Consider the following 27351-nt stretch of genomic DNA (forward strand, 5'->3'; position numbering starts at 1 on the left):
AGCAAAATAATTAGCATGATAAATTATCACAAATTATAGCGATAGGAATAAATCTGAATATATCAGTAATCACAATGATTGTGATAGTCAAATGTTATTTTAAATACTATTTGCTGCTTATAAGAGATATAATTAGAACTTACTCTTAGAAGGTTGAAGGTAAAATAATGAAAGAATATATACTCATCAAATAGCAACCAAAAGAAAATTGGTGTGGTTGTATTAATAGCATATGAAACAGTTATATGAATGTTTATATGCAAAAAGGACTTGTATTCAGAATATATAAGGAACTTTTGCAACTAAGTAACAAAAAGACAAATAACCCAGTTAAAAACTGGGCAAAAGATTTGAAGAGACCCATCACCAAAGCAGAAGCACAGGTAGCAAATAAACACGTTAAAAGATCTTCAGCCTCATTTCTCATTAGGAAAATGCAAATGCAAATCACGGTGAGTTATTGCACACCACTAAAATGGCTAAAATTAAAAGACTGATGAATAGCAAGTTTGGCAGTGATGCAGAGCAACTGGAACATTTATACATCATGGTAGGAGTGAAGTTACTTTGCAAAACAGTTTATTCATTTTTGTAAAATTAAACATAAGCTTTTCAAGTGACCCAGCAATTCGACTAGTTTTTATCCAAAAGAAATGAACATATGTGCTTACAAAGACTTGTACGTGAATGTTCATAGCAACTTTGTTCATAATGGCCAAAAACTAGAAACAACTTAAATACTCATTGACTTGTGGATTGATAAACAAATATGATGTAGCTATATCATGAAATAGAACAAAACAAAACAAAACCTGCTTTTACAAGAACAAGGATGAATCTTGAAAGTATAATTCCTAGTGAAAGAAGCCAGATACAAAAGTCTATTTATTGAATTATTGGATTTATGTGAAATTCTGAAAAAGGCAAAAAATTACAGTGATAGAAAACAGATCAGTGGTTGCCAGGGTTGGTGGTGAGGGGACTGACTGTAAAGGAGCACAGGGTAGTTTTGGGGTCATGGGGTTGCACACTGTATTTATTGATTCATAAAAACTCATGAAATTGGTCACTTAGAATCAGTGAATTAAAAAAAGATCAGGGCCAGATATGGCACAGTGGCTCACACCTGTAATCCTAGCAATTTGGGAGACTAAGGTGGGAGAATTGCTTGAGTCTAGGAGTTTAAGACCAGCCTGGGCAACATAAATGGGACTCTGTCGCTACAAAAAATTTAAAAAATTAGCCAGGAACAGTGGCACACACTTGTAGTTGTAGCTACTCAGGAAGCTGAGGCAGGAGGATGGCTTGAACCTATAAGGTTGAGGCTGCAGTGAATCATGATCATGCATTGTACTCCAGTCTGGGTGACAGAGTGACCTATCTCAAAGAAAACAAAACAAAACAAAAAAAGTGATTTTTCTTTTTTAGGTTACCTCCATAAAACTTATCTCCAAAAGGACTTTTTTTTTTTTTTTTTTTTTTGGAGATGGAGTCTCGCTCTGTCACCCAGGCTGGAATGCAGTGGCGTGATCTCGGCTCACTGCAACCTCCACCTCCCGGGTTCAAGCAGTTCTCCTGCCTTAGCCTCCCAAGTAGCTGGATCAAAAGGACTTTAATGCAAAAAGCATTAGTAGGGATAAAGAGGCTCACTACAAAGTGATAAAATAAACATTTTACCATCACTATTTAATAATTCCAAAGTTGTATGTATGTAACAATATAATCTCAATATCTGTAATACAAAAATTAAAATAATTACTCAGGGAAGTTGACAAGTTAACTTATAGTGAGAGATTTACAAACCTTTCTCAGTGTTTGACATTATGTGATTCTCTGTACTTTTCTGTGTCAAGCATTCCACAATAAAATACTTAAAATATTACCCTAAAACAATCAGTATCTATTCTTTATTTCAGTAATGTTCTTTATTTTGGCACTCCTTCAGTTGCAATGATTTGTTACTAGTGAAAAATGGTTATGTTGTATCACAATTTAATATTGTGAAAATTATTTAATTTTAATGGATCTTTTCAATATGATTCTCTTTTTTTGAAGTATTTTGTTTCTGCTGTTTGATTCAATCTTTAGTTGGCACAGAAACCTAATGTAAGTTTCCATCTGATTTGCCAAGATTCAGTAGCTATGACGTAACTGAGATACCAGACAAAGATGTGTGGTTCCATAACTATAAAAAGGCTGCTTCCTTATCAAAGTTATAGGGTAGTTGGAATTCGGGGGAGAATTTTTTTTCTTTCTTTCTTTTTTTTTGAGACAGTCTTACACTGTCACCTGGGCTGGAGTGCAGTTGCGCAATCTCAGCTTGCTGCAACCTCTACCTCCCGGATTCAAGTGATTCTCCTGCCTCAGCTGCCCAAGTAGCTAGGATTACAGGAGCCTGCCACCATGCCCAGCCAGTTATTTGTATTTTTAGTAGAGATGGGGTTTTACTATGTTGGCCAGGCTGGTCTCGAACTCCTGACCTTGTAATCTGCCTGCCTTGGCCTCCCAAAGTGCTAGGATTACAGGTGTGAGCCGCCATGCCCGGCCGAGAATTTCTTTAAGGAGCTATTATTGTGCTGTGAATTCCTGCCACCACTCCAAATAGGAATGGGGGAAGTTTTTGCCTCTTTTCTCAAGCCTAGTAAAAGATTTGAATGGAACTCAAGAGAACTTGGTAAGAATCCGTGCAGTATGGGGTTCACAGTGTACTGGTATCCTGCTTCCTGACCAGCAAGTCCTGAGGACAAGAGGTGCTACCCAGCTGCTGGGGATAGAGCAAAAGCACAGCTAATATGTTGAGATCATTGTATATTCATGTGTGACCCATTGGCAGATGGAGGGGGACAAGAGGGTAGAGAGAAAAAATTAAAAAGTCTGTTTAAAAAAATTCAGTTGTTCGTCTTGTGATTGCCTTTTGCTTTTTGACTTGGATTTTTTTTTTTTAGTGATTCTAGTTTTCTCCCCTCCTCTTCTTCAGATAGAAGAAGTGAAGCGACGGCAGTACTCCCTTGCTTTCAGCTCAGCCGGAGCCCAAGCTCAGACCTATCATGTCAGCTTTGAGACTTTGGCTGAGTGCCAGCGATGGCAACGGCAAGCATCCAAGGTGAAAATGGTGGGATGTTCTGAGGTGGAGATAAGAATAGAGAACTCCAAGAGAAATGTGTTTCAAAACTGATGGCCGGGTGAGGTGGCTCACACCTGTAATCCCACCCCTTTGGGAAGGCCAAGGCAGGCGGATCACCTGAGATTGGAAGTTTTGAGACCAGCCTGACCAACATGGAGAAACCCTGTCTCTACTAAAATACAAAATTAGCTGGACATGGTGGTGCATGCCTGCAGTCTCAGCTACTTGGGAGGCAGGAGAATCACTTGAACCCAGGAGGTTGCGATAAGCCAAAATTGTGCCATTGCATTCCAGCCTGGGCAATAAGAGCGAAATTCCATCTCAAAAAAACAAAACAAAAAAAGAAACTAAACTTATTCCCAAGATAGCAAGTTACAATTTTTATTTTCCTTTCTAGGCCTTTTCTGAGTATATAATGAATAAAATCATGGAATTCTACGAGGTCTTTAACTTATTTATATTTGCATAGTACAAAATGCTCTCAAAAATGTTTTCAAGGGTATTTTCATCTGTACTATCTCTGTGAGGTAGGGCCTTAGAAGGAATTAAGACACAGAGAGATTTGACTCTTGAAGGAATTGAGATACAATGAGATTTAAATGACCTTCCCTCAACTTTAGTAGTCAGTGATAGATGGGTTCATTCTGTAACTTGTGTCTCAGTGCTTCTTGGTCTGCAGATGTTCAGAACAACCTTGGTGAACCACTTCAAATTTGCGTTTATTGATGGGATAGTGACCTCTAATGCTGTCACAAGCCATTATTCCTATATGCTGAGGAAAATTAGTCTTTGAGCATAATTTCTGGCATTAGCCTTTAAAGAGCAATAAAGTGTATTGTGATTTTCAATTTCTCCTTTTCTAGCTGTTGTTACCGGATTTTGTATAAAGAGATTGTTACAGTATAAGGATATGCTGTCAAAACGTGAATGACTTTTCTTTTCTTTTTTTCTTTTTGAAGTACAGTGGTACCGTTTTGGCTTACTGCAACCTTTGTCTCCGGGTTCCATCAGTTCTCCTGCCTCAGACTCTGGAGTAGCTGGGATTACAGGACTGTACAACCACACCTAGCTAATTTTTGTATTTTTAGTAGAGATGGGGTTTCACAGTGTTGGTCAGGCTGGTCTCAAACTCCTGACCTCAGGTGATCCGCCTACCTTGGCCTCCCAAAGTGCTGGGATTAAGACGTGAGCCACTGTGCCTAGCCATGAATAAATGACTTTTTAGTGATAGATTAGATTTTTTTTTTTTTTTTGAGTTGGAGTTTTGTTCTTGTTGCCCAGGCTGGAGTGCAGTAGCATAGTCTTGGCTCACCGCAAACTCTGCCTCCCAGGTTCAAGTGATTCTGTTGCCTCAGCCTCTGGAGTTGCTGGGACTAGAGGTGTGCGCCACCATGCCCAGCTAATTTTTTTGTATTTTTAGTAGACACAGGGTTTCACTATATTGGGCAGGCTGGTCTCGAACTCCTGACTTCAGGTGATCCACCTGCCTTGGCCTCCCAAAGTGCTGGGATTATAGGTGTGAGCCACTGCACCCAGCCTTGTTTGTTTTTTTTTAGATCAATTTTTGTAACCCATTTTGTATTTGCATACTGTTATAGGAACTTCTTTTGATTTTATTTAATATTTTGTAGTTATATTGTATTGGCTCTAAAATCTGCTCTGAATAAAACATTTCAGTTTTAAGCAGCAATTTCATTCTTCTGCTCTTTTAAAGAAAAAGAATTTTTTTTAGTATCCTTTGCATGTTTAGCAGTGTACTGTGTTTGGTTATTTACTTTTTTGCTTTGAGGTGAAGTCTTGCTCTGTTGCCTAGGCTGGAGTGTAGTGGTGTGATCTCTGCTCACTGCAACCTCCACCTCCCTGGTTCAAGCAATTCCCCTGCCTCAGCTTCCCAAGTAGCTGGGATTACAGGTGCATACCACCATGCTTGGCTAAGTTTTTTGTATTTTTAGTAGAGATGGGGTTTTACCATGTTGACTAGACTGGTCTTGAACTCCTGACCTCAGGCAGTCCACCCACCTCGGGCCTCCCATAGTGCCGGGATTATAGGCGTGAGCCACCTTGCCCAGCCAGTTATTTACTTGTATCCTCAAAACAGATGAAGAAACTGTGCTGAGTAGCAGAGCTAGTGTGGCTATAAAAGGCCATGTCTTTTTTTTTTATTTTTTTGAGACAGAGTTTCACTCTTGTTACTCAGGCTGGAGTGGGCACGATCTTGGCTCACCGCAACCTCCGCCTCCTGGGTTCAGGCAATTCTCCTGCCTCAGCCTCCTGAGTAGCTGGGACTACAGGCCCACACCACCATGCCCAGCTAATTTTTTGTATTTTTAGTAGAGACGGGGTTTCACCATGTTGACCAGATGGTCTCGATCTTTTGACCTCGTGATCCACCCACCTCGGCCTCCCAAAGTGCTGGGATTACAGGCTTGAGCCACCGCGCCCGGCCAGCCCATGTCTTTTCATATCACACTGCCTCTTAAATTTTTTTCCAGTTATTTCTAATCATTTTAAGGTTACTTCTTATAGCCAAGTATGGTGACTCACACCTGTACCAGCACTTTGGGAGGCCAAGGTGGGCAGATTACCAGAGGTCAGGAGTTCAAGACCAACCTGACCAACATGGTGAGACCCTGTGTCTACTAAAAATACAAAAATTAGCCAGGGCTGGGCGTGGTGACTCATGCCTGTAATCCCATGTAGACAGGATGTAGACATTCAGTACTAGCTCAGAGACTCTTTGGGAGACCAAGGTGGTCAGATCATGAGTTCGAGACCAGCCTAGGCAATTTGGTGAAATCCCATCTTTACTAAAAAACAAAAAACAGCCGGGCGCGGTGGCTCACACCTGTAATCCCAGCACTTTGGGAGGCCGAGGCGGGTGGATCACGAGGTCAAGAGATCGAGACCATCCTGGTCAACATGGTGAAACCCCGTCTCTACTAAAAATACAAAATATTAGCTGGGCATGGTGGCGCATGTCTGTAATCCCAGCTACTCAAGAGGCTGAGGCAGGAGAATTGCCCGAACCCAGGAGGCAGAGGTTGCAGTGAGCCGAGATCGCGCCATTGCACTCCAGCCTGGGTAACAAGAGTGAAACTCCATCTCAAAAACAACAACAACAACAACAACAAAAATAAGCCGAGCATGGTGGTGTGCATCTGTAGTAATCTCAGCTATGCAGGAGGCTGAGGCAGGAGAATTGCTTGAGTCCCTGAGACAGGTTGAAGTAAACCAGGATTGTGCCACTGCACTCCAGCCTGGCTGACAGAGCATGACTCTGTCTCAAAAGAAAAAAAAAGATTACTTCTTGCATGAAGTGTTAACTTTCCATCTTTAATGATTTGTGTTTTTCCTTTTTTACCTTTTACTTGTAGACACTATAACTTATACCCTTGTTTTTTAAGCAGCTTATGGTTTTAAGAAAAAGTAAAAATTAACTGGTTTTTATAAATGAATAATTGGATCTTATTACCTTTTTTTTCCCTATTTTTTAAATTAATGTCTTTTTGTGTAAACACCATTTCATTCTGTGGTGGGTGATAGACATTCAGTACTAGCTCAGAAGGCTCTTCTCTTTGACCTTATTCAGGTGGTGTCCCAGCGAATCAGTACCGTGGATCTCTCGTGTTACAGCCTCGAGGAGGTTCCTGAGCATCTCTTCTACAGTCAAGATATCACCTACCTCAACTTGCGACACAACTTCATGCAGTTAGAAAGACCTGGAGGCCTCGACACACTCTACAAGTATGTGGAGAATGGGTTTCCAGACTGACATGTTCAAATCAAGTTATAATCAGTATCTTATGGCTTCCATCTGCTACTGTTGTATGTATATTCTAAAATTTTCACTCTCTTTTAAAGAGGAAGTAAAATTTTTTATTCACACAGTTCTCCTACCTGCTCTTTCCCCCTCATAAAACAGAAGATTGATGTAAATGTTCTGTGAGCTGCCAGTTGATATGGGTCGTCTTTTCGTGTAAATCATTGACATTGTTGTGTGATCAGCAGCTAAATTACATCAAGAGATTTAGTATATAGGAAAGTTTTGAATGAGAAGTATAAAATTTAAATAAGTTGAAGGAGATAGGCCTCATTTTAAGAATTTCAGTCTGAGAGACAAGACTCTGTTTTTCCTTATACCTTCCACTGCCAACCCTTAAGCTGTGAAGCTTCTTTCTTCTAATAAAGGAACCATTTTAGCCCTACAGTACTGTGACCTACTTGTTATTTCATCTCCTTTACTAAAATATATACCTCATTCCTACCCTCCACTCATCCCATCTCACTCCTCCACTTAAAAATGGAGGCAGTGAATAAATATGTGTTGTAAGTAATTGTCTTGGCTTCTGGAGGAGAAGGGAGAAATTGGAAATTAAAGCATTTGAAACGATTTAAATTAGATGGTGACTAAAAGGATAATATACATTAAAATGACATATTTTACGTACTTCCTTAATAGCTAATGATTCTAGAGTAATGTCCAGAAAATGTTCTGATTTTTAAAAATCTCATCTGATACTTACTTTAGAAAGTTTTTCAAATACAAGTCTCTAGTAGTGATATAGTTATTTTAGTAACATTGGCATGTAAGCGAAGACAAGCTATAATTTTAAGGAAGTTGGTTTCCAGCATTTCTTTGTGAGTTGCTATGAAAAGAATGGGTCCAGTTTGAGGGCTGGATTATAAATTTTGAATTTAAAGTACCAAGCCAAAGGAATAATCAGTAATCAAGGTTAGGTCATCTGGAAATTAAACATTGAAAATATGTAAGCAAAGCATTAGAGTGAGGTACCGGGGATTCAAGTATAGAAGCAGGTGATACAGATCACCATCATGGAGAACATGTTACCCTTACCATCTTGCACTTGTATAATAACAAAATATCCTATTCTTCAGTGGAATTACCAGAGTCTCTCATAAAAAAGTTCTTTGTAATGAAACCTTTAAGATCTTAATTATAATACAATGGATATCAAGAAGAAACTCAAGAGATCCATTTTATAACAATACTGTCTCTGGGTAAGACAGTATAGATAACTTTTACTTCCATGAACAAAATAGAAGCACTAAAAATTACCATTTTGTGTTGTATATCAGATCACATAATGGTAAAATGCTGTCATATTCACATTTTCAGGCTCTAACTGGTTTATTCATTCATGTGACATTTGAGCCAATATAATTTCAGTATTAAAAAAGTTGCTTATATATGAGATTTGATCTACAAAATTGTTAGCTATTGCTTTGCCTATGAGTTGATTGATTCCTGCAAGACTTTTGTATATTACATGTAGAAATTTAATAATGGAAAAAGATTTCGAGCATATCAAATATGATGTAATACAAAAGAATTGTACTAGCACGACCTGTTCTTCAAGACTGTCTACCTTTTTAAGGAGAAAAGAGAACTCTTGTAATGCGAGACCTGGTTTCCTTGAACACATGGACTGTGCCTTAGTTGTCTTGGTGTCCTCTGTTCCCACCCAATGTTTGATGTGTAGTGAGTGCTCAGTAAGTATCTTTGGAATAAATTCTGTGATAGACATTTAAAATAGATCATCAGAGGCCATTGATGTCCTGCGCAAAGATACAGTAACAGATTTATTGAAATGCAATATACATTTTTGCCTTTGCTCTTTAGATTTTCTCAACTGAAGGGCCTGAATTTGTCCCACAATAAACTTGGGTTGTTTCCTGTATTGTTATGCGAGATCTCTACCCTGACTGAGCTCAACCTTTCCTGTAATGGATTTCATGACCTACCAAGTCAAATTGGCAATCTGCTAAAGTAAGTAACTTGATTAGATTGCTCTTTTCCCTTGCAGAATTAGAAACTTGCCTGGGGTTTGGAATGAAGGTAGTACCATGGGTCTTGCAGTGAAATAAATAATGTACTTATTAGGATTCTAGTCAGCAGCAGTTTTTGACCTCGGAGATCTACGTGCCTATAGCAGTGATTGATCCCTCAGCTTCAACAGCAGAGGTCTTAACTCTCTTTAATGTTGAGGGACCATTTGTGTAAGTTATGTGTAAGTCATCTATTAAGTCTGTATAGATGGAGAGTTAGGACATTTTACTACTTTTAGATTGATAACAAATTAGTGACATAAATAAGAATTCATAACTCTGATTCTGTCCATTCCAGTGAAACCTTTCATAAAGTAGACTTGTTTTGTTTTTTTCCCATAGTCTTCAAACCCTCTGTCTTGATGGCAACTTTCTGACTACTTTACCTGAAGAATTGGGAAATCTACAACAGCTTTCCTCCTTGGGAATTTCCTTCAACAACTTTAGTCAAATTCCTGAGGTTTATGAGAAACTTACTATGTTAGATAAAGTGATTATGGCAGGAAATTGCCTGGAAGTCCTGAACTTAGGGGTGCTCAATAGGATGAGCCATATCAAGCATGTGGATTTAAGGTAAGGTTATTCTTTAGCATAGCTTCCTTTAGATTGACTCTGGTGGACCTTTATGTCTTCTCTTTATGAAGATTTGTTTAAAACATTAGGGTTTTTAAACTTTTATTGTCATTGTTGTTTTGAGACAGGATCTCACTTGTCACCCAGGCTAGCGTGCAGTGGCACGATCTCAGCCCACTGCAGGCTTGACCTCCCATTCTTAGGCGATTCTTCCACTTCAGCCTCCCAAGTAGCTGGGACTTCAGGTGTACACCACCATGCCTGGCTAATTTTTTTCTATTTTTAGTAGGTTTGGGGTTTCACCATGTTGTGCAGGCTATTTTTGCATGCCTGGACTCAAGCAGTCAACCCGCCTCAGCCTCCCAAAGTGCTGGGATTACAGGTGTGAGCTGCCATGCCTAGCCCTTACATTAGGTTTTTTGAACAATGTAGGAATATATATTTTCAAAGGTAGAGTAAGACTGTACTTACCACTCAGTAGCAGAGAGATTAAGGATCAGGTAGCTGTACCATATGATAGAGTCTATCAAATTGCCTTTGACAAAGGTTGTTTTCACTTACCCTCCCAGCAATATGTATTTTTTATTTTTTAAATTTTTTTGTAGAGATGGGGTCTCACTGTGTTGCCCAGGCTGGACTTGAATTCCCGGGCTCAAGTAATCTCCTGTTTTGGCTTCGTAAAGTGTTGGGGTTACAGGTGTGAGCCACTGTGCCTAACTCCTCTAACACTTTATGCGCATTCCCATTTTCTCATATGTTTGTCAGTGCTGGATTTTAGCCTTTCTTTTTCTTTATCATCAGTCTAGTAGGTTGAAGAAAGTGTTTCATTATTTGTATCAACATTTATTTATTTAGCAGTGAGGTTGAACATCTTTTTATATGTATATCAGTAGTTTAGTAGTTTAAAGTTCTCCATAAACAAACATTTTCTTGTTGTCTTGATATCCATTGGGTTTCTTCTTGATATCCATTGTATTACAATTAAGATGTTAAAGGTTTCATTACTAAGAACTTTATTTTTTAATATTTTAAAAAACTTTATTATGGGAAATGAGAGTTTTATTTTCTAGTCATAATCTTTTCCTAAAGGAAGCTGATAAAAAGACACTTGCTGGATGTTCTGTTATTTACAGTAAACCACCTTATAAAGAGAGGAAGAGATAATTTTTTTTTTTTTTTGAGATGGAGTTTTGCTCTTGTTACCCAGGCTGGAGTGCAATGGCGCGATCTTGGGTCACCGCAACCTCCGCCTCCTGGGTTCAAGCAATTCTCCTGCCTCAGCCTCCTGAGTAGCTGGGATTACAGGCACGCGCCACCATGCTAATTTTTTGTATTTTTAGTAGAGACAGGGTTTCACCGTGTTGACCAGGATGGTCTCGATCTCTTGACCTCGTGATCCACCCGCCTCGGCCTCCCAAAGTGCTGGGATTACAGGCTTGAGCACCGCGCCTGGTCGAGAATTTTTTTTAAGTACACTGGAGACTTAAGAGAGAGATTTATAGAAATACAAGAAAATGAGAACACACCTGTATAAATTAAATCATAGACTTGTATGGAAAATAACCTAGAGGTCGTTTTCTATAATTTGCCTTTGAACGATTCCATATATATACAGATTATTTCCTTGTCTGTTAATTAATTTTATGCGAACCTTAACACTAGAGATAGAGCAGGCATAGCAACAGGAGGAAGTATGGTCCATCCTTATACTCTAGACATGGTACTGTTGTGACTGCTTGCTACTCACTAACCAAAAAGAGTGTGTTCATCTTCCTTTTCTTTTGTCTTCCTTAGTGCCCATCTGACCTCATTAGGTATTTTGATTTAAGTGTTTAACTGTTGGTCCATATGACCTCTTTTTCTCTTTTCTTTATTAATTTGTATATGTATTTGCCAGTCTGGATTGTCTAACCTGGCTGTAACTTGAATTGTTTATAAACTGTAGTTATTTATATAGTACCTTGCAAAATTAGGCAAGAAGTCAAGTTCTTAAATTGTTTAGAAAACAGAAGGGGGCCGGGTGCAGTGGCTCACACCTGTAATCCCAGCACTTTGGGAGGCGGAGATGGGCAGATCACCTGAGGTCAGGAGTTCAAGACCAGCCTGCCCAACATGGTGTAATCCCATTTCTACTAAAAATGTAAAAAATTAGCTGGACGTGGTGGGGGCGCCTGTAATTCCAGCTACTTGGGAAGCTGAGGCAGGAGAATTACTTAAACCTGGGGGATGGAGGTTGCAGTGAGCCCAGATTGCACCACTGCACTCTAGCCTGGGTGACAAGAGCAAAACTCTGTCTCAAAAACAAAAGGAAACAGAGAAAGGGATAATACCTGTCCTGTTTTTTATTTTGGTAAGCACATTTAATAGACTCATATTTCTGATTATTTTCTTGTTTCTGCATATTAAGGATGAACCATTTGAAAACCATGGTTGTTGAAAATCTGGAGGGAAATAAAAGCATCACTCACTTGGATCTGCGGGACAACCAACTGACTGACTTGGATCTTAGCTCCTTATGCAGCTTGGAACAGCTGCACTGTGAGCGGAACCAGCTGAGGGAGCTAACACTCAGCGGCTTCTCTCTTCGGACCCTCTATGCCAGTTCCAACAGTGAGTTCTCTATCCAGCTTTTTGTTTTTTCTCTTTCAGCTGTAGTGAGCACTTTCTAAGAACAGTGGCATCCGCGGTGTTCCTCAACCACTCTGCAGGATGGAGTTTGTGGCTCATTGAGGCAAAGCTTTATCTTTTCACTTTGCTGTCAATACTTAAGTGGTTACAATATGCATAAAAAGACATGGCAGGAAACTCTGAGCTTTACTAATTGAGCACAGTGAAAGGCATTTCACAGAATAGTGGTGGAAAGGTGGGCAAGAATGTTCAAAACAGAACATCAGTAATAGTTTAAAACGGGTTGGCAAACTGTACCCCATCACTGCATCTGGCCTACCCCCTCTTTTTGTATGGCCCATAAGAAATGGTTTTTACTCCTTTTTTTTAATTTTTATTTTTTAGTAGAGACGGGGTTTTTCCATGTTGATCATGCTGGTCTCGAACTTCTGACCCCAGGTGATCTGCCTACCTCGGCCTCCCAAAGTGCTGGGATTACAGGCGTGAGCCACCACGCCCGGCCGTTTTTTACATTTTTAAATGGTTGGTTAAAAAAATGTCAAAAGGAGCCGGATACGGTGGCTCAAGCCTGTAATCCCAGCACTTTGGGAGGCCAAGATGGGTGGATCAAGAGATCAAGAGATCGAGACCATCCTGGTCAACATGGTGAAACCCCATCTCTACTAAAAATACAAAAAATTAGCTGGGCACGGTGGCGTGTGCCTGTAATCCCAGCTACTCAGGAGGCTGAGGCGGGAGAATTGCTTGAACCCAGGAGGCGGAGGTTGCGGTGAGCCGAGATTGCACCATTGCACTCCAGCCTAGGTAACAAGAGCGAAACTCCGTCTGAAAGAAAAAAAAAAGTCAAAAGGAGAATTTTGTGGCCGAGCATGGGGGCTCACACCGGTAATCCCAGCACTTTAGGAGGTTGAGGTAGGCAGATCATCTGAGCTCAGGAGTTTGAGATCAGCCTGGGCAACATGACGAAACCCCATCTCTACAAAAAATACAAAAATTAGCCTAGCGTGGTGTCATTCTTATTGTCCCAGCTACTTGGGAGGCTGAGATGGGAGATTACTTGAGCCTGGAAGGCAGAGCTTACACTGAGCTGAGATTGTGCCATTGCACTCCATCCTGGTTGAGACCTCATCTGAGTGAAACCCCATCTCAAAAAAGAAAGAAGAAAAATTTTGTGACATGTGAAAATTACTATGAATTTCAAGCTTCTATATTTCTAAATGAAGTTTTATTGGAATGCAGCCATAGTGGTTTGTTCGCCTATTATTTATACATTCTTGTGCTACAGTGGCAGAATTGAATAGTAGTTAGAGAGACTGTCTTATGGTCTACAAATTCTAAAATGTTTACTATTTAGCCTTTTACAAAAAGAGTTTGCCAATTTGTGGTTTAAAAGCTTGTGTAGCCTCAGTGCTAGAATGAGGAGCCTCTGATTTCAATACAATTTGCCCTGAGAATATTTTTCAATGAAAAGGTCCTCATATTTGTTGAGGCGATTCATTTTATGGAAAGTTCTTCTTTACCGTAGAAGATATAATTACTTTTGATATATGTTTAAGGAAGGAAAGGGAAATATGTTAACTTTTACTGTCAGAAAAATGCAAATTTAAATGACATTTTATACTTGTCAAATTTAAAAAAAGGTAATGCTAAGTGTTTCTGGAGGTGAAGAGAAGCATCTTCCTGAGCTCTCACACACTGCCAGTGAGAGTTGACTGGTAAAACCAACCCAGAAAGCAATGTGACAGTGTTAGAGATGTCAAGACATACACATACCATGTTCTAGAAGTTCCCTGCTTGAGATATATTCCAAAGGCACATGTATACAAGGAGATGTATACCAGATTGTTTATCACTTTTTGTGAGCACAAAAAGGAGGATTTTTCTTGTTTTTTTTTTTTTGAGATGGAGTGTAGCTCTGTTGCCCAGGCTGGAGTGCAGTCATCAGATCTCAGCTCACTGCAATCTCTGCTGCTTAGGTTCAAGCTATTCTCTTGTTTTAGCTCCTGAATAGCTGGGATTACAGGAGTGTGCCACCATGCCCAACTAATTTTTGTGTTTTTAGTAGAGACAGGCTTTCACCATATTGGCCAGGTGTTCTTCATCTCCTAACCTCCAGTGATCTGCCTATCTGAGCCTCCCGAAATGTTGGGATTACAGGCTTGAGCCATTGCGCCTGGCCTAAAAGTAGGATTATTAATAGGAAAATGGGTAAATCAGTAATTATATATTTATGCAATAGAATACTGCACAGCAATGAAAATGAATGTAGTAAAGCTTTGTATTGTTAATATAGATAAATTGCAAACATTTTTTGAGCAAGGAAAAGTACATAATTAAATGTCATTGTGATAGTTATATCAAAATTTAAAACACTCACAAGTATTATTTTCTTAGCTATAAGTATGCCATAACAGTATGAAAGAATACATGAGAGTGATGAAAACCATATTCAGGATGATGTTTACCTCTTGGTATTTGTGGTATTTTAATTCTTAAAAAAAATAGTCTGGGTTGGGCACTGTGGCTCATGCCTGTAATCCCAGCACTATGGGAGGCCAAAGCAGATGGATCACCTGAGGTGTCAGCAGTTCGAAACCAGCCTGGCTAGCATGGTGAAACCCCGTTTCTACTAAAATTACAAAAAATTAGCCAGGCGTGATGGCGCGCACCTGTAATCCCAGCTACTCAGGAGGGATTCTCCTGAGGCAGGAGAATCACTTGAAACCAGAAGGCAGAGGTACAGTGAGCCAAGATTGTGCCATTGCACTCCAGCTTGGGCAACAAGAGCGAAACTCTTCAAAAAGCAAAAAGTTGGAGCGTATAAAGCAGAAAGTAGATTTGTTAAAAGCTCTATAATAGGTGAAAGAGGGTTTATTATTTTATTCTCTTTATTTTTCTGCATGTATAAACTAGATGCAGATAAATCTAGTTTTGATTATACAGATAAATGAAATTTGAGGACTTCTGTTTGCATTGCCTTTTATTAAGTTACTTACAGAAGCTTCAAATTGTAGCTTAGATTAATTGCTTGGTCAGAAGAGTGTTAAAACTGATGCTGTTTATAGATGCCTGACATGGTAGTAAGTCCTGGCCGTGGAGATTTTTGTTATCAGGCTCATCTCTATCCTTAATGTGTCTAAAGATTCTGAATTCCTGGCCCTAGTGGAAAAGACCTCATCAACAGGCACGCAGTCATAAATATTTACTCTGTGTAAATATTTAAGTATTTACAAATAAATTAAATATTTTAATAGTACGTAAATGCTTAAATACTATTAGTCACCAAGATTCCATCACAGTGGTTAACTGAATAGGGCTTGTTTGAGGTCTGCTGTTCTGTTTACAAAGTCCTTAAATTCTACAGCCTGGAAGAATTCATATAAACACTTGCAGTTTTGATGCTTCAAAGTCAAGAACTCCATTTTACAAAAAAGTTATCTACATGTGATCAGTTAAGATAGAGAAAGCACTGAACTTGACTAGTCATCAGGGATATGCATATTGAAACCCATATGTGGCACCACTACACACCTTCCAGAATGACTAGAATGGAAAGGCCTAAAAATCCCAGGTTAGCTGTTGGGAGTATAAATTGGTACAGTCACTTTGAAAAACTGTTCAGTAGTGTCTACTAAGGTGAACACGAACATAACCCTATACCCAGCAGTGCCTCTCCTAGGCTTATGCTCTATATAAGGGCTTATATTAGTCCACAAAAAACATGGACAAATATGTTGATAGAAGTACTATTCATAGTAACTGCAAACTGGAAGACTTACATGTCCATCAACTCTAAAATGGGCAAATAAATTTTGATATATTCACATAAAGTAATTTTATACAGGCATCAGAATGAATGAACTATAACCGTATGCAACTATATAAACAAATCCTGTAAACATATTGTAGAGTGAATGAAGGTAGACAAATAAAATTATACATATTGTGTGTATGTATGTATGTAGATAGGCAAAAGTAATTATATATACTGCATGTACGTATTTATATAAATAGGCAAAAGTATACACACTGCATGCATATATTTATATAGATAGGCAAAAGTAATTATACACATGCATTTATTTATGTAGACTGTCAAAAGTAATTTGGTACTTGGAGTCAGGATAATGTTACCCTGGAGCTGGTAATGTTCTGTTTCTTCATCTGGGTGTTGCTAGTGTGTTCAGTTTGTGAAAATTTACTGATTTTTGCAGTTTTCTGTATTTGTTGTATTTTATTTAAAAGTTAAAATATTGCCAGTAAAAGTCTAATTATTAATTTTTATCAAGTTAAAAGGCTAAGTAGTTACTGTTAACATTTAACAACTGTTTAACCTTGTATAAAGGTAGTGTGGTACACAGGATCCTTCAATTAGTTGTTACATTTGTTTTTCAAGACACATTGGGATCAAGTGGTTAGTCAAAATGAGTTATTCAGTAATTTCTGTCTTTAGTTCATCTTGGTAGAGGACATCAATTTTCTCTCTTGTGATTTCACTAAGCTACTGTTCCCTTGTCAGATCTCAGTTACTTTCTTTTTTAGAGGATGTCATTAACACCTGTTGTTTTTGGATTAGGGCTGACAGCAGTGAACATATATCCAGTACCTAGCCTACTCACTTCCTTGGATCTTTGCCGGTGAGTATCTCTCATGAGGGTGATGCTTGTTTCTTTCTATTTAAGAGATACATGTGGATTCTTGGCAGTTTTGATGCACGAGAAATCTAAATATTTTGCAGTATTTGGATAACCTGGAAAAAGGAGAAAGGATGAGTGGACAATTAAGTTTAATAGCCTTATTGTATAAAGGAAGGATTCTGTTGAAATAGTAAGGTGCCTATGAATTATTCCTTCTTAAAGGAGGAGGTACAAGCAAAGACCTCTTATCTTCATGGCACTGATTCCCATTTTGTTGGTTGGAATCAGATCATTAATTTTTAGATGGTGAGTTTTTAAAAATGTTAATTTTTTTATACTCCCATATCTCATGTTGGTCTTATTTTTGAAGGGACATTAATTATATTCAGGATTTTATTACTTCTCTCGGTGGCCAGAAACAAACATAAATGAAGTTTGTTTTTCTTTTATTCATTCCTTTTTAACCACTGTTGGGCATTCTGGGTTCACTGGTTGAGTTTTGCGATCTAGTGGCAAGATGAACAATCAGACAGGTAGTGACAGGGCAGCATCCTAAGTGCTGCAAGTATAGGGTGCCCAAAGCAGATCAAAGGGGCAGTGGGCATGGTCCTATATGGTCAGGGTTGTAAAGACTGAGTGAGATGATAAATGCAAAATATGCAGGAGAGTACCTGACATGCAGTTGTCTCAAGATATACTAGCTATTATAGCTAAGTTTCTCTTTTGTTGATTTTGTTACTTTATCATCATTTTAAAAGCTAATGTTTTAGATTCCCTTCCATTTCTTTCTGCTTGTCTTCCCAGCAAAACCCCAACATGGGTCAGTACTAAAATTTTACCTTTTCCGTTGAGCTTGGTCATTGCCGAAGAAAATCACATCCAAGTGGACACTACAACAAACTCACAATTTCCAACCTTATCTGGAGCTTATCGGTTCTTCCTCTTGCCAGCTCCTTCCAGTGTCCTCAGCATCTGTTCAGGATTGCTCTACCTTCCTCAGTGTCCCCCTTCTCAGTCTCCTCCATGCTGGAACTTAGCTTCCTAACACCCACCTTGCTTGAATTTATATAGGTGCATATTCATTCTCAGCTTATCTCCTCTGTTACAGCCATTCCAGCTGTTTGTGCCTGTGACCCGTCCCCTCCCACTGCCCTGGACCTTGCTCTGTTCATCATTATTATTGTCCTACTCCCTCCCCTCTCCTTTTTTTCTCCCTCCCGCTCGTGTGTATGTGTTTTTGTGTCTGTGTGTGTTCATTCAGCCTCTTTTTTTAGTCTGTACACACACTTAAATCTCTTCTGTCGTGACAGAGAAAATTCCCTTCACCTTACAACCCTGCTGGCTATTGTCTTAATTACTCTCTTCCCCATTTTGTCCAAATTTCTCAAGAATTATGTGCGTTTTTTGTCTTAGTGTCTTCAGTCCTCATCTGCTTATCCCTCTAACAGCTCAGTTTAGTGCTTCTCTTAGTGGAAGTTTTCTATGTTGACACAGTTAATCTTGCTCTCTTGTCTCTAAGCATGCTTTTTCCTTGACTAGTTAATACAGTCTGATTTTTGTCATGCCACTTTGGCCATTTCTTTTTCGTGTACTCCTCTTCCTCAGCTAGCCCTTTAAAGGTCGATTATCCCCCGGGTTCTGTCCTTGGTCTGCTATACTTTATTGGACGTGACTTTATTGTTCTTTATTATCTCCAGCCCACACTCTCTCCTCCCGGGCACTCTAGCATCACCAAACTGCTTGTTATTCTCCCCCACACACCATGTATTTCTTTTCTTGCCTCTGTGCTCTAGCTCATGTTGCCACTCTGTGCTTGGAATGTGCTCCTCACCTCAGGTCATTATACAACACCTTCACATTCTAACCCACATGTCATATTTTTTAGAGAGCTTGTTTTGATTCATCTTAGGTAAAGGGTTTCCTTCACTAAGGTATAGCGATATGTGTGTTTCTCTTATATAGTGCTGCTTCATTCTGCCTCATTATATCACTCAGTAAATCCGTAGATACCTTGATGCCTAGAGAAGGTGTCCCATCTGAAAAAAAAGTTCTCTTCACTAAATATCTGCCTAGTGCTTTACAAATTATTTGAGCTCACATTCTTAATGGTTTGAAACTTCTTCCCCACTAGTTATCTTTTGCCTCTGCTGTCTCAGTTTTATTCATTCTGTTCATTTTTTCTGGAATTCACTTCTCTTCTCACCCAGTCAGTACCTGTGGAAGAAGTCTTAACTCATCTTTGAAGTTTTGTTATTATAATTCCTTATCTTTCCCTCATTCCATCCTACCATAAGTGTTCTTTTCTAATACAGAAAACTTTTTTTACCTTCTTCAAGCATGTAGCATAACTGCTCCAATATTACATATTTTCAAGTGCTTGTCTGTCCTCTCCCTTCTAATTCAACAGCATTCACTGAGCACCTGCTATATTCCAGGTAATGTACCAAGGAATGCCTTGGAGATAGTGTCCCTGTCCTCAAGGGCTCAGAGGCTGCTTAACAGATACATTACAGTCTAGTGAAGTGAGTTAATTTGTCATCTTAAATGGTGCCATTTAATTATTTATTTTCTGCAGAAACCTTCTAGAGTGTGTCCCTGACTGGGCCTGTGAAGCAAAGAAGATAGAAGTATTAGATGTGAGCTATAATCTTATCACAGAGGTTCCCATGAGGTATGTGTGCATGGATGCATATATTATGTATGTATGTATGTACTAACATTTATGTGTGCGTGTATTTAATTTTTTTTCTAGATTTGGGTTGCCTTTTATTTGTTCAGTGAGTACTGAGTACCCGCTGAGCATGAGACAGTGTGATGTGCTGTAAGGAACATAATAAAGGCTAAAGCATGGTCTTAGCTTGCAAGGAACTTAAGGAGAGATAGTGTATATGTGGATAACTGTGATGAAAGAAATATACCAAGGGTTGCCTCTGTAGGTTGGTGATATGATAGTAACAATAGTTAATTTTTATAGTATGAGCTATTATGAGCTGAGCAATATTCTAAGAACTTCATTTTTATGATCTTACCTAATCCTTTAAAAAGCTTATATATTTAATAGGTGCTGTTATCTTTATTGTAAAAATGAGGAAGGTAAGGCTTATCTAAGAGCGGTTAGGTAACTTGATGAAGGTTACACTTAACCCAGAAGTGATGGGAGCTGACATTTGAATGTAGTGGTTTTTTTTTTTTTGGAGACAGGGTCTCATTCTGTCACCAAGGCTGGAGTGCAGTGGCACAATCACTGCTCACTGCAGCATCAACCTGCTGGGCTCAGGTGATCCTCTGGCCTTAGCCCCCTCAGTAGCTGGGACTAGGAGCACACACCGCCACGCCCAGCTAATTTTTGTATTTGTAGTGGAGACAGGGCTTTGCGATTTTGGCCACGCTGGTCTCAAACTCCTGGGCTCAAGTGATGGGCCCGTCTCAGCCTCCCAAAGTGCTGGGATTACAGGCATGAGCCACCACACCTGGCCTTGGATGTAGTCATTTTTACTCCAGAGCCTTCACTCTTAATCACTACACTGTGTAAATTGAATGGAGAAAGTCAGAAGAAATTTGAATAATTAGGGAATGTTTCATGGAGAAGATGATGTTTGAATTGACCTTTACCAGATGATGAAAGTTTTCTAAGTGGAGGGAGAAAGAAAGTGGGGCAGAGAATGATATATTCAAAAGCACTGAGGTGTAGAATGTATGGTTATTACCTAATAGAGTCTTTAAAATTAAACGAGAGGCATTTAACATAGTAAATATGAACACAGTCTTTGGAGTCAAGTCTAGACTTTACCATTTACTATTCAGTGTGAAATCTTAGGCAAATCAAAGTTATTGAACCTTTCTGAACTTCATTGTTAAGTGGCTTAGCACATTTTGAGCACTAAAATAGTTTTTATTGTAATGAAATGTTATGAATTTATTTACAAGATGTGTTAATATGCTGAATTTTTGGTGCTGTTATTAGACTTAAACTTAAATTGATTTATTCTAGAAATTGCCTTTTTAGTTTAGATCTACTCTGTGCTGTTTGCCTTCATTAATTCACCTTTTCTCAGACTGACCTTAATGACTTCCTGGTGGGTGGTGGGTAAACATACAGTCATAGCTGCTTTCTTGGCTGAGGCACTTGTTGGTGAGTATACAATCTAGAAGAATATACAACTTAGTTAAATAGGCTAGGACAGCCTCAGAAAGAATGATTTCACTAAATTTTTAATTTGTTTGTTCCTGTGTTTTCCCCTTAGGATTCTGAGTAGCTTGAGTCTTAGAAAACTGATGGTGGGACACAATCACTTAGAAAACCTCCCAACACTGGTGGAGCATATCCCCCTTGAGGTGTTGGATCTTCAGCATAATGCACTCAGCAGGCTGCCAGACACTCTCTTCTCCAAGGCCTTAAAGTGAGTACCATAGGATATTTTTCGAAAGAGCCGAATCATTGGCTAAACAGACTGCAGTGACTTATCATTGGAGTGACCTTTGGAACTATATTTTTAGAGAGTTTACCTGATAGTCCAACTATGGGTGGAGACTTATATGCAATTTTTATGAAAGAATATATGACACTGTTTTATGAAACAGTACGTCAAAGTTGAAATAGCTGTCAAATACTTAAAGAGGTTTCTGTATTGTAAACAATTTCAGACAGGTCGAGAAGATTCAGGCTTTCATCTCTGAAAATGAATATTGTTATGACATTTAAAGAGAAATTATCACATTCTGCTGTAGCTTCTTTGCACAATTTTGAGCTTTTGCATTGGAGACAAAAGGACATACCACTAAAGTTAATTTGGTTTTTGCTCCTAGCTTTACCAAACTGCCTCTGAATTACAGTCTTCATGTACAAAGCGTTTTGTGTACTTTGAAAACTGTATTTATAGGTAATATCCTTCCAAAATGTGTCATTTGCCTTCTAACTATAAATTAACAGGTAGATGACATCACCTTCCTGTTTTAGACCTGTAATCAGGTTTACCTAATGTGTATATCACCTTTAAATGAAAACTCGTTTGTGGGGTTTGTTCGTATGGATTTTTTTTTTTTTTTAGAGACATGGTTTTACTCTGTCATGCAGGCTGGAATGCAGTGGTGCAATCATAGCTCACTGCAGCCTTGACCTCCTGGATCCAAGTGATCCTTCCTCCTCAGCCTCCTAAGTAGTTGCGACCACAAGTGTGCACCACCACGCCTGGCTAATTTTATTTTTTGTAGAGACAGCATTTCACCATTTTGCCTAGGCTGGTCTCAGTGTTGGGATTAACAGGCATGAGCCACTGCACCCAGCCTGAAAACTAGTATTGTTTTTTTTTTTAAATATGGAATGCTTCACACGTTTGCCTGTCATCCTTACTCAGTGTCCATGCTAATTTTCTCTGTATCATTCCAATTTTAGTATATGTGTTGCCAAAGCGAGCATTGAAAACTAGTTTTTAATTATATTTTTCTACAACATGGAGAAGGCAATATTGTCTTCACTTTAGAAATGGAGGAAACAGAGATGGGTAGTAGTATGAGCAGTAGTAAATTAGGAGGAGACATAAAAAAACCACTTAGCCCACAGTTGTCTGGCTTGTTCTTTCTTTAGCAGCTTATACATTTCTTAATGTATAATACACTTGGTTGGATATTCCTCAAAATAAAGTCTTTGGAAATTCTAAAAAGCATTTAAAGGAAATTTTCTTTATGTAATATTTATATGGAGTCTTGATGCAGTTGTTAGTTTACAAGTATTTGTTAGCAATGCATAGCACTGCATTTGGTCCTCATGATAGTCTGAATAAAATTAGTTTACAACCTTAGAATCTGTAGTGAGTAACTTAATTGTAGCAAACTGTCAGTGGTATTTATTTAATATTAACTCTGGACAGAGCTTTGTTGAGACAATAGCACAAGCAGACACACAGTACCCACCATTAGCTTAAAAGCTAGTTATGTAAAACTTACATATCAATTTAAAAATGAATTAGGGATTATGGATCATACAACATGAGGAAGACCTGAGAACACACAAGTTTAATAATAGCTGCCTTTTATTGAGCATGTTCTGTATATACCAAACACTAAGGCAAAATTTTAAATTATACCATGTTTTATCTATTAGCTCGGCAAAGATTGGAATGGATTTGTATACTCAGTGTTGACAAAGGTGTGACGAACTGGCATTCTTAGTCTTCTGTATAATTTGTTTTTGTTTTTTTTTTTGAGATGGAGTCTAGCTCTGTCGCCAAGCTATAGTACAGTGGCATGATCTCAGCTCACTGCAACCTCTGCCTCCCAGGTTCAAGCAATTCTCCTGCCTCAGTCTCCCAAGTAGCTGGGATTACAGGCACATGCTGCATGCCCAACTAATTTTTATAGTTTTAGTAGAGACAGGATTTCACTGTGTTAGCCAGGATGGCCTCCATCTCCTGACCTCATGATGTACCCACCTAGGCCTCCCAAAGTGCTGAGATTACAGGCGTGAGCCACCACCCCTGGCTGGAAGTATAATTTCGTATAGTCTTTCAGGAGGTCAGTTTGGCAATATATTAAATCTCTAAAAAATATATAATCCTTTGATCCCACAAAATCTGTTTTTAGGAGTATACTCTAAGGAAATAATTGGTTAAGGTTACAAAGATGCTCATTACAGTATCTATGATAGCATTTGTATAGAAATGGAAACAGCCTATGTGTTTTTTGTTAGTGGATTATGGGGTTGGCTAAATACATAATGATGCTGTTGAAACCAGACAAAAGTTTTTCTAAATGTTGTCTTCATAGTTCAGATATATTTGAACACGATATTCAGCAATATCCTTTCAGTAGGCAGTTTGATAGTAAAAGATGAAGTTAGGTTAGAGTCAGGCACTCCAGAAGCCTGGGAAAACAATCAGGCTTGTACTTTTTCCTCTCTATTTGGTTTGCATGAGTTGAGTAAAAGGAACGTTGAGTTGGTTGGATAGGATCAATTATGGAAAAACTTCCTGGAGAATTTTTTTTGTTTTTTTCATTTGGGAGCTTGGAATGGCAGCATCCCATACTGAGGTCACATGATGGTTTCTATACAGCAAGGCAGCAAATAAAGGAAGTGATAATCTGTGTGTGTTCTGTCAGTCTCAGATACTTGAATGCATCTGCAAATAGTCTGGAGTCTTTACCAGCCACCTGCACTGGGGAGGAGAGTTTGAGTATGCTGCAGCTGCTTTATCTGACCAGCAATCTCCTGACAGATCAGTGCATACCTGTCCTGGTGGGGCACCCGCACCTGCGAATCTTGCACCTTGCAAACAATCAGCTACAGAGCTTTCCTGCAAGGTAAAATGAATGCAAACTTTGATCATTTCAAATATACAATGTTAATTATCCATTTGTCAAAAAAAATACAGCTATCTGAGTGTGACTCTTTGTTTATGTTGACTGACTTACAGATGCTATGGTTTCACTAGTTGAGTGGCAAAATCTCATCATAATAGTTAGTACCCTTTTAAGTAACCAGGAAAATTGGTTAAAATATGTTTAATTTTTAATTGTGACTCCTTAATAATGGTCTAATACTCAACCTAGAAAAGTACAGGCTTAGGAAACAAATTCTGAAGATAATTTTTTCTTTTGTCAGCACTGTTTTATAAAATACTGTTATCTTTTAATTTATTCGTGATACAAAAATGGAATGTCTACTTTATGTCAAGTATTGTGTAACAGTCAAATTGGGTAAATAGACAAGTGGATAGGCAGTTGCAGTGCAGTCTAAGAAAGGCAGGGTGTTAAAGAAGATACACACACGTTGCCAGTCACACTGCACAGAGCCTGGGGATGGGGTTAGGCTCCCTGGAGGAAGATGAACAGTAGTTAGCCAGGCTACCCCTATTTAAACACATAAGAAAGATGTTTAATGCTGTCAAAGTTGTGGACAGTGTCCGTGGATAAGTAAACCCTTTCAAAATACATTTGATTTAAAAAAAAACTTTGGATTTTTTTTTTAAAGAGATTAGGTCTCATTACCTTGTCCAGGCTGATCTCGAACTGTTGTCTGAAGTGATTCTCCCGCCTCAGCCTCTAAAGTAGCTGGGACTGCAGATGCATGCCACCATAACCAACTAAAATTTGGAAAATTTAACACCAGAAAAATCTATGCCATGAAAGTACTCATTAAAAATAGTATTTTCAAAAATTAAGAACATGGGGCAGTAGCATTTTATATAAATAATCTTGGATGAAATTATATACATGTATATTATAAAATTATAATTTTTACGAACATTTACAAAATGAGGTAGAGCTTCAGAAGATATACAGGAGAAACTTGATTGCTTTTTTTTTTTTTTTTTTTTCTTTAAAGCAAATAGGGTCTTGCTCTGTCATCCAGGCTAGAGTTCAGTGGACAATCACAGCTCACTGCAGCCTCGAACTCCTGAGTTCAGGTAATTCTGCCTCAGCCCCCAAGGAGATGGGACTACAGGCATGTACCACCAACCACACCTGAGTGATTAAAAAAAAAAAAAAAATACTTGTGCCAGGTGAGGTGGTTTACATCTGTAATCCCAGCACTTTGGGAGGCTGAGGTGGGTGGATCACCTGAAGTAAGGAGTTTAATACTAGACTGGGCAACATGGTGAAACCCCATCTCTACTAAAAATACAAAAATTAGCTGAGTGTGGTGGTATGTGCCTGTAATCCCAGCTACTCAGGAGGCCAAGGCATGAGAATCGCTTGAATTTGGGAGTAGAGATTTTAGTGAGCTGAGATTGCGCCATTGTACTTTAGCCTGGGCAACAGAGACTCCGTCTCAAAAAAAAAAAAGAGGTAAGACTTAACAGATCACAAAGAATAGAGTAATCTGGATATATATAATAAAACAGTGAAATTTAGGAACAACATATTTTTTAAAAATGTGTGTTCTTAACTGAATAATCCACTATCGGGTCATTTCCTGCGCAGTGTTATAATTGTATAGTCACAATACAGATCTTGTTTGTTTTGAACTATTTTCAGAATCTGGCACAGTTCTGGGTACTCAGTAAGAAACTGATTGAGGAGGCTGCATTTCTATTTACAAGTCAGAAAAATCCAGGCAGGATAAGGGAAAAGCATGAGATTTGGACATGGGAATACTTTTAAAATATGTTGTTCAATAAAAGAAAGTGATAAATACAATGTATATAATATAGCACCTTTTTCTGTTTTTTTTGAGGTGGGGTCTTTTGTTGCCAAAGCTGGTGTGCAGTGGTGCAGTAATAACTCACTGCAGCCTCAAATTCCTGGGCTCAAGAGATTTACCTGCCCTAGCTTCTGAAAGTACTGGGATTATAGGTGTGAGCCATCATACCTACCTGGCCTATAATACCAGTTTTTAATTTGAAAAGTATAGTTTCATGCCTAAGGAAAGACAAGAGTACTGTTTACCAAAGTGTCATCAGAGATTATCTTTGGCAGTAGCATTAAAAGGTTTTTTTTTTCCTGTTTGTCTCTATTTTTCAGTTTTTTTCAGTGAGCATATATTATTATCAGAAAAAAATTGTTATTTATTGAACTTAGTTATTAAAAAGTATTTATAAAATTTCTAGTAGAAATTATGATATGTTATATGAAAAAGGCAAGATATAAAATTTATATAAAACAAATACATAAATTTGGTAGGAAATTCAGCAAAATGATAAAAGTAATTCAGATTGTTGGTATTGGTGATTTATTTTCTTTATTTTTCACGCTTTCTCTCCATGTTAACAGCAGTTGATTATTTTTATAATTTTTAAACCAATAAATCAAAATAAATTAGAACAATTTGTAATAACCTCCATAAAGGTGTTACTCTTCCTTAAGGTATTTTGTATATGGTGTAGAAAGCTTTGCTCAGTCATGGAACAGTGTGAATCATTTGCCTCACAGCACAGTGCTGTGTGTATGATAAGAATTTGATAAATGCTTAGTGGAGATGAGTTAATGTCATGAATAGGTAACTGTAGAATTTTAAAATTGAAAAGAATCTTAGTGATGATGTAGTAAAACTTAATTTTTTACAGCTGAGGAGATTGAAGATGCTGACACTGATTTACCTAGTATTTCTTAGCTAGTTAGTGGTAAAGCAAGCATCAGGACTAATCCCCTAACTTGGCAGCCACTCCTTTTCTAGCCACTTTCTGTACATTAGGTAACAGGAAGATGTTCCTGCCCGCAAGATCTAATGGCCCTTGAAACAAACCAAGGCAGATCAGGCTTAGTGACAGCAGAAGTTGTAACTTGTTGAGCCATTGCCTTTCCTGATATCAGTTTCATTTCTTACCAGTCATCTGGCAGTAGACCATACTGGCCGCCTTTACTATGTGGCTGCTGTAGAATAGCACTTCCTTGGCAGCTCCTCAGTCTTGGTGCATTATAGTGTTCTGGTGTTTCTTTTTCAGCAAACTAAATAAATTGGAGCAATTGGAGGAACTGAACCTAAGTGGCAACAAGCTTAAAACCATTCCCACAACCATAGCAAACTGCAAAAGGCTGCACACCCTTGTGGCACACTCCAATAACATCAGTATTTTCCCAGAAATACTGCAATTGCCTCAGATCCAG

The 27351-nt window shown here is 38.5% G+C and overlaps 1 protein-coding gene and 1 non-coding gene across 5 annotated transcripts in view; one reads left to right on the forward strand and one right to left on the reverse strand.

Annotated features, from left to right (window-relative positions):
- The window catches only part of PHLPP2 (PH domain and leucine rich repeat protein phosphatase 2), a 75002-nt gene that overhangs the window by 34376 nt on the left and 13275 nt on the right, over positions 1-27351 (forward strand). For all 4 annotated transcript variants that reach the window (XM_002761126.7, XM_035282702.3, XM_035282700.3 and 1 more), the window contains 10 exons: positions 2978-3103; positions 6714-6868; positions 8766-8912; positions 9314-9544; positions 11952-12154; positions 16749-16809; positions 19385-19480; positions 21054-21209; positions 23905-24105; positions 27189-27351. In XM_002761126.7, coding sequence (XP_002761172.3) covers positions 2978-3103; positions 6714-6868; positions 8766-8912; positions 9314-9544; positions 11952-12154; positions 16749-16809; positions 19385-19480; positions 21054-21209; positions 23905-24105; positions 27189-27351 — 1539 coding nt within the window. The remainder of the gene's footprint in view (positions 1-2977; positions 3104-6713; positions 6869-8765; positions 8913-9313; positions 9545-11951; positions 12155-16748; positions 16810-19384; positions 19481-21053; positions 21210-23904; positions 24106-27188) is intronic.
- On the reverse strand, positions 22119-22225 carry LOC118149852 (U6 spliceosomal RNA). Its single transcript, XR_004737561.1, has one exon. It is a non-coding gene; the product is annotated as a U6 spliceosomal RNA (small nuclear RNA).

The sequence above is a fragment of the Callithrix jacchus genome, chromosome 20 (genome assembly GCF_049354715.1).
Source record: "Callithrix jacchus isolate 240 chromosome 20, calJac240_pri, whole genome shotgun sequence".
NCBI lineage: Eukaryota > Metazoa > Chordata > Mammalia > Primates > Cebidae > Callithrix > Callithrix jacchus.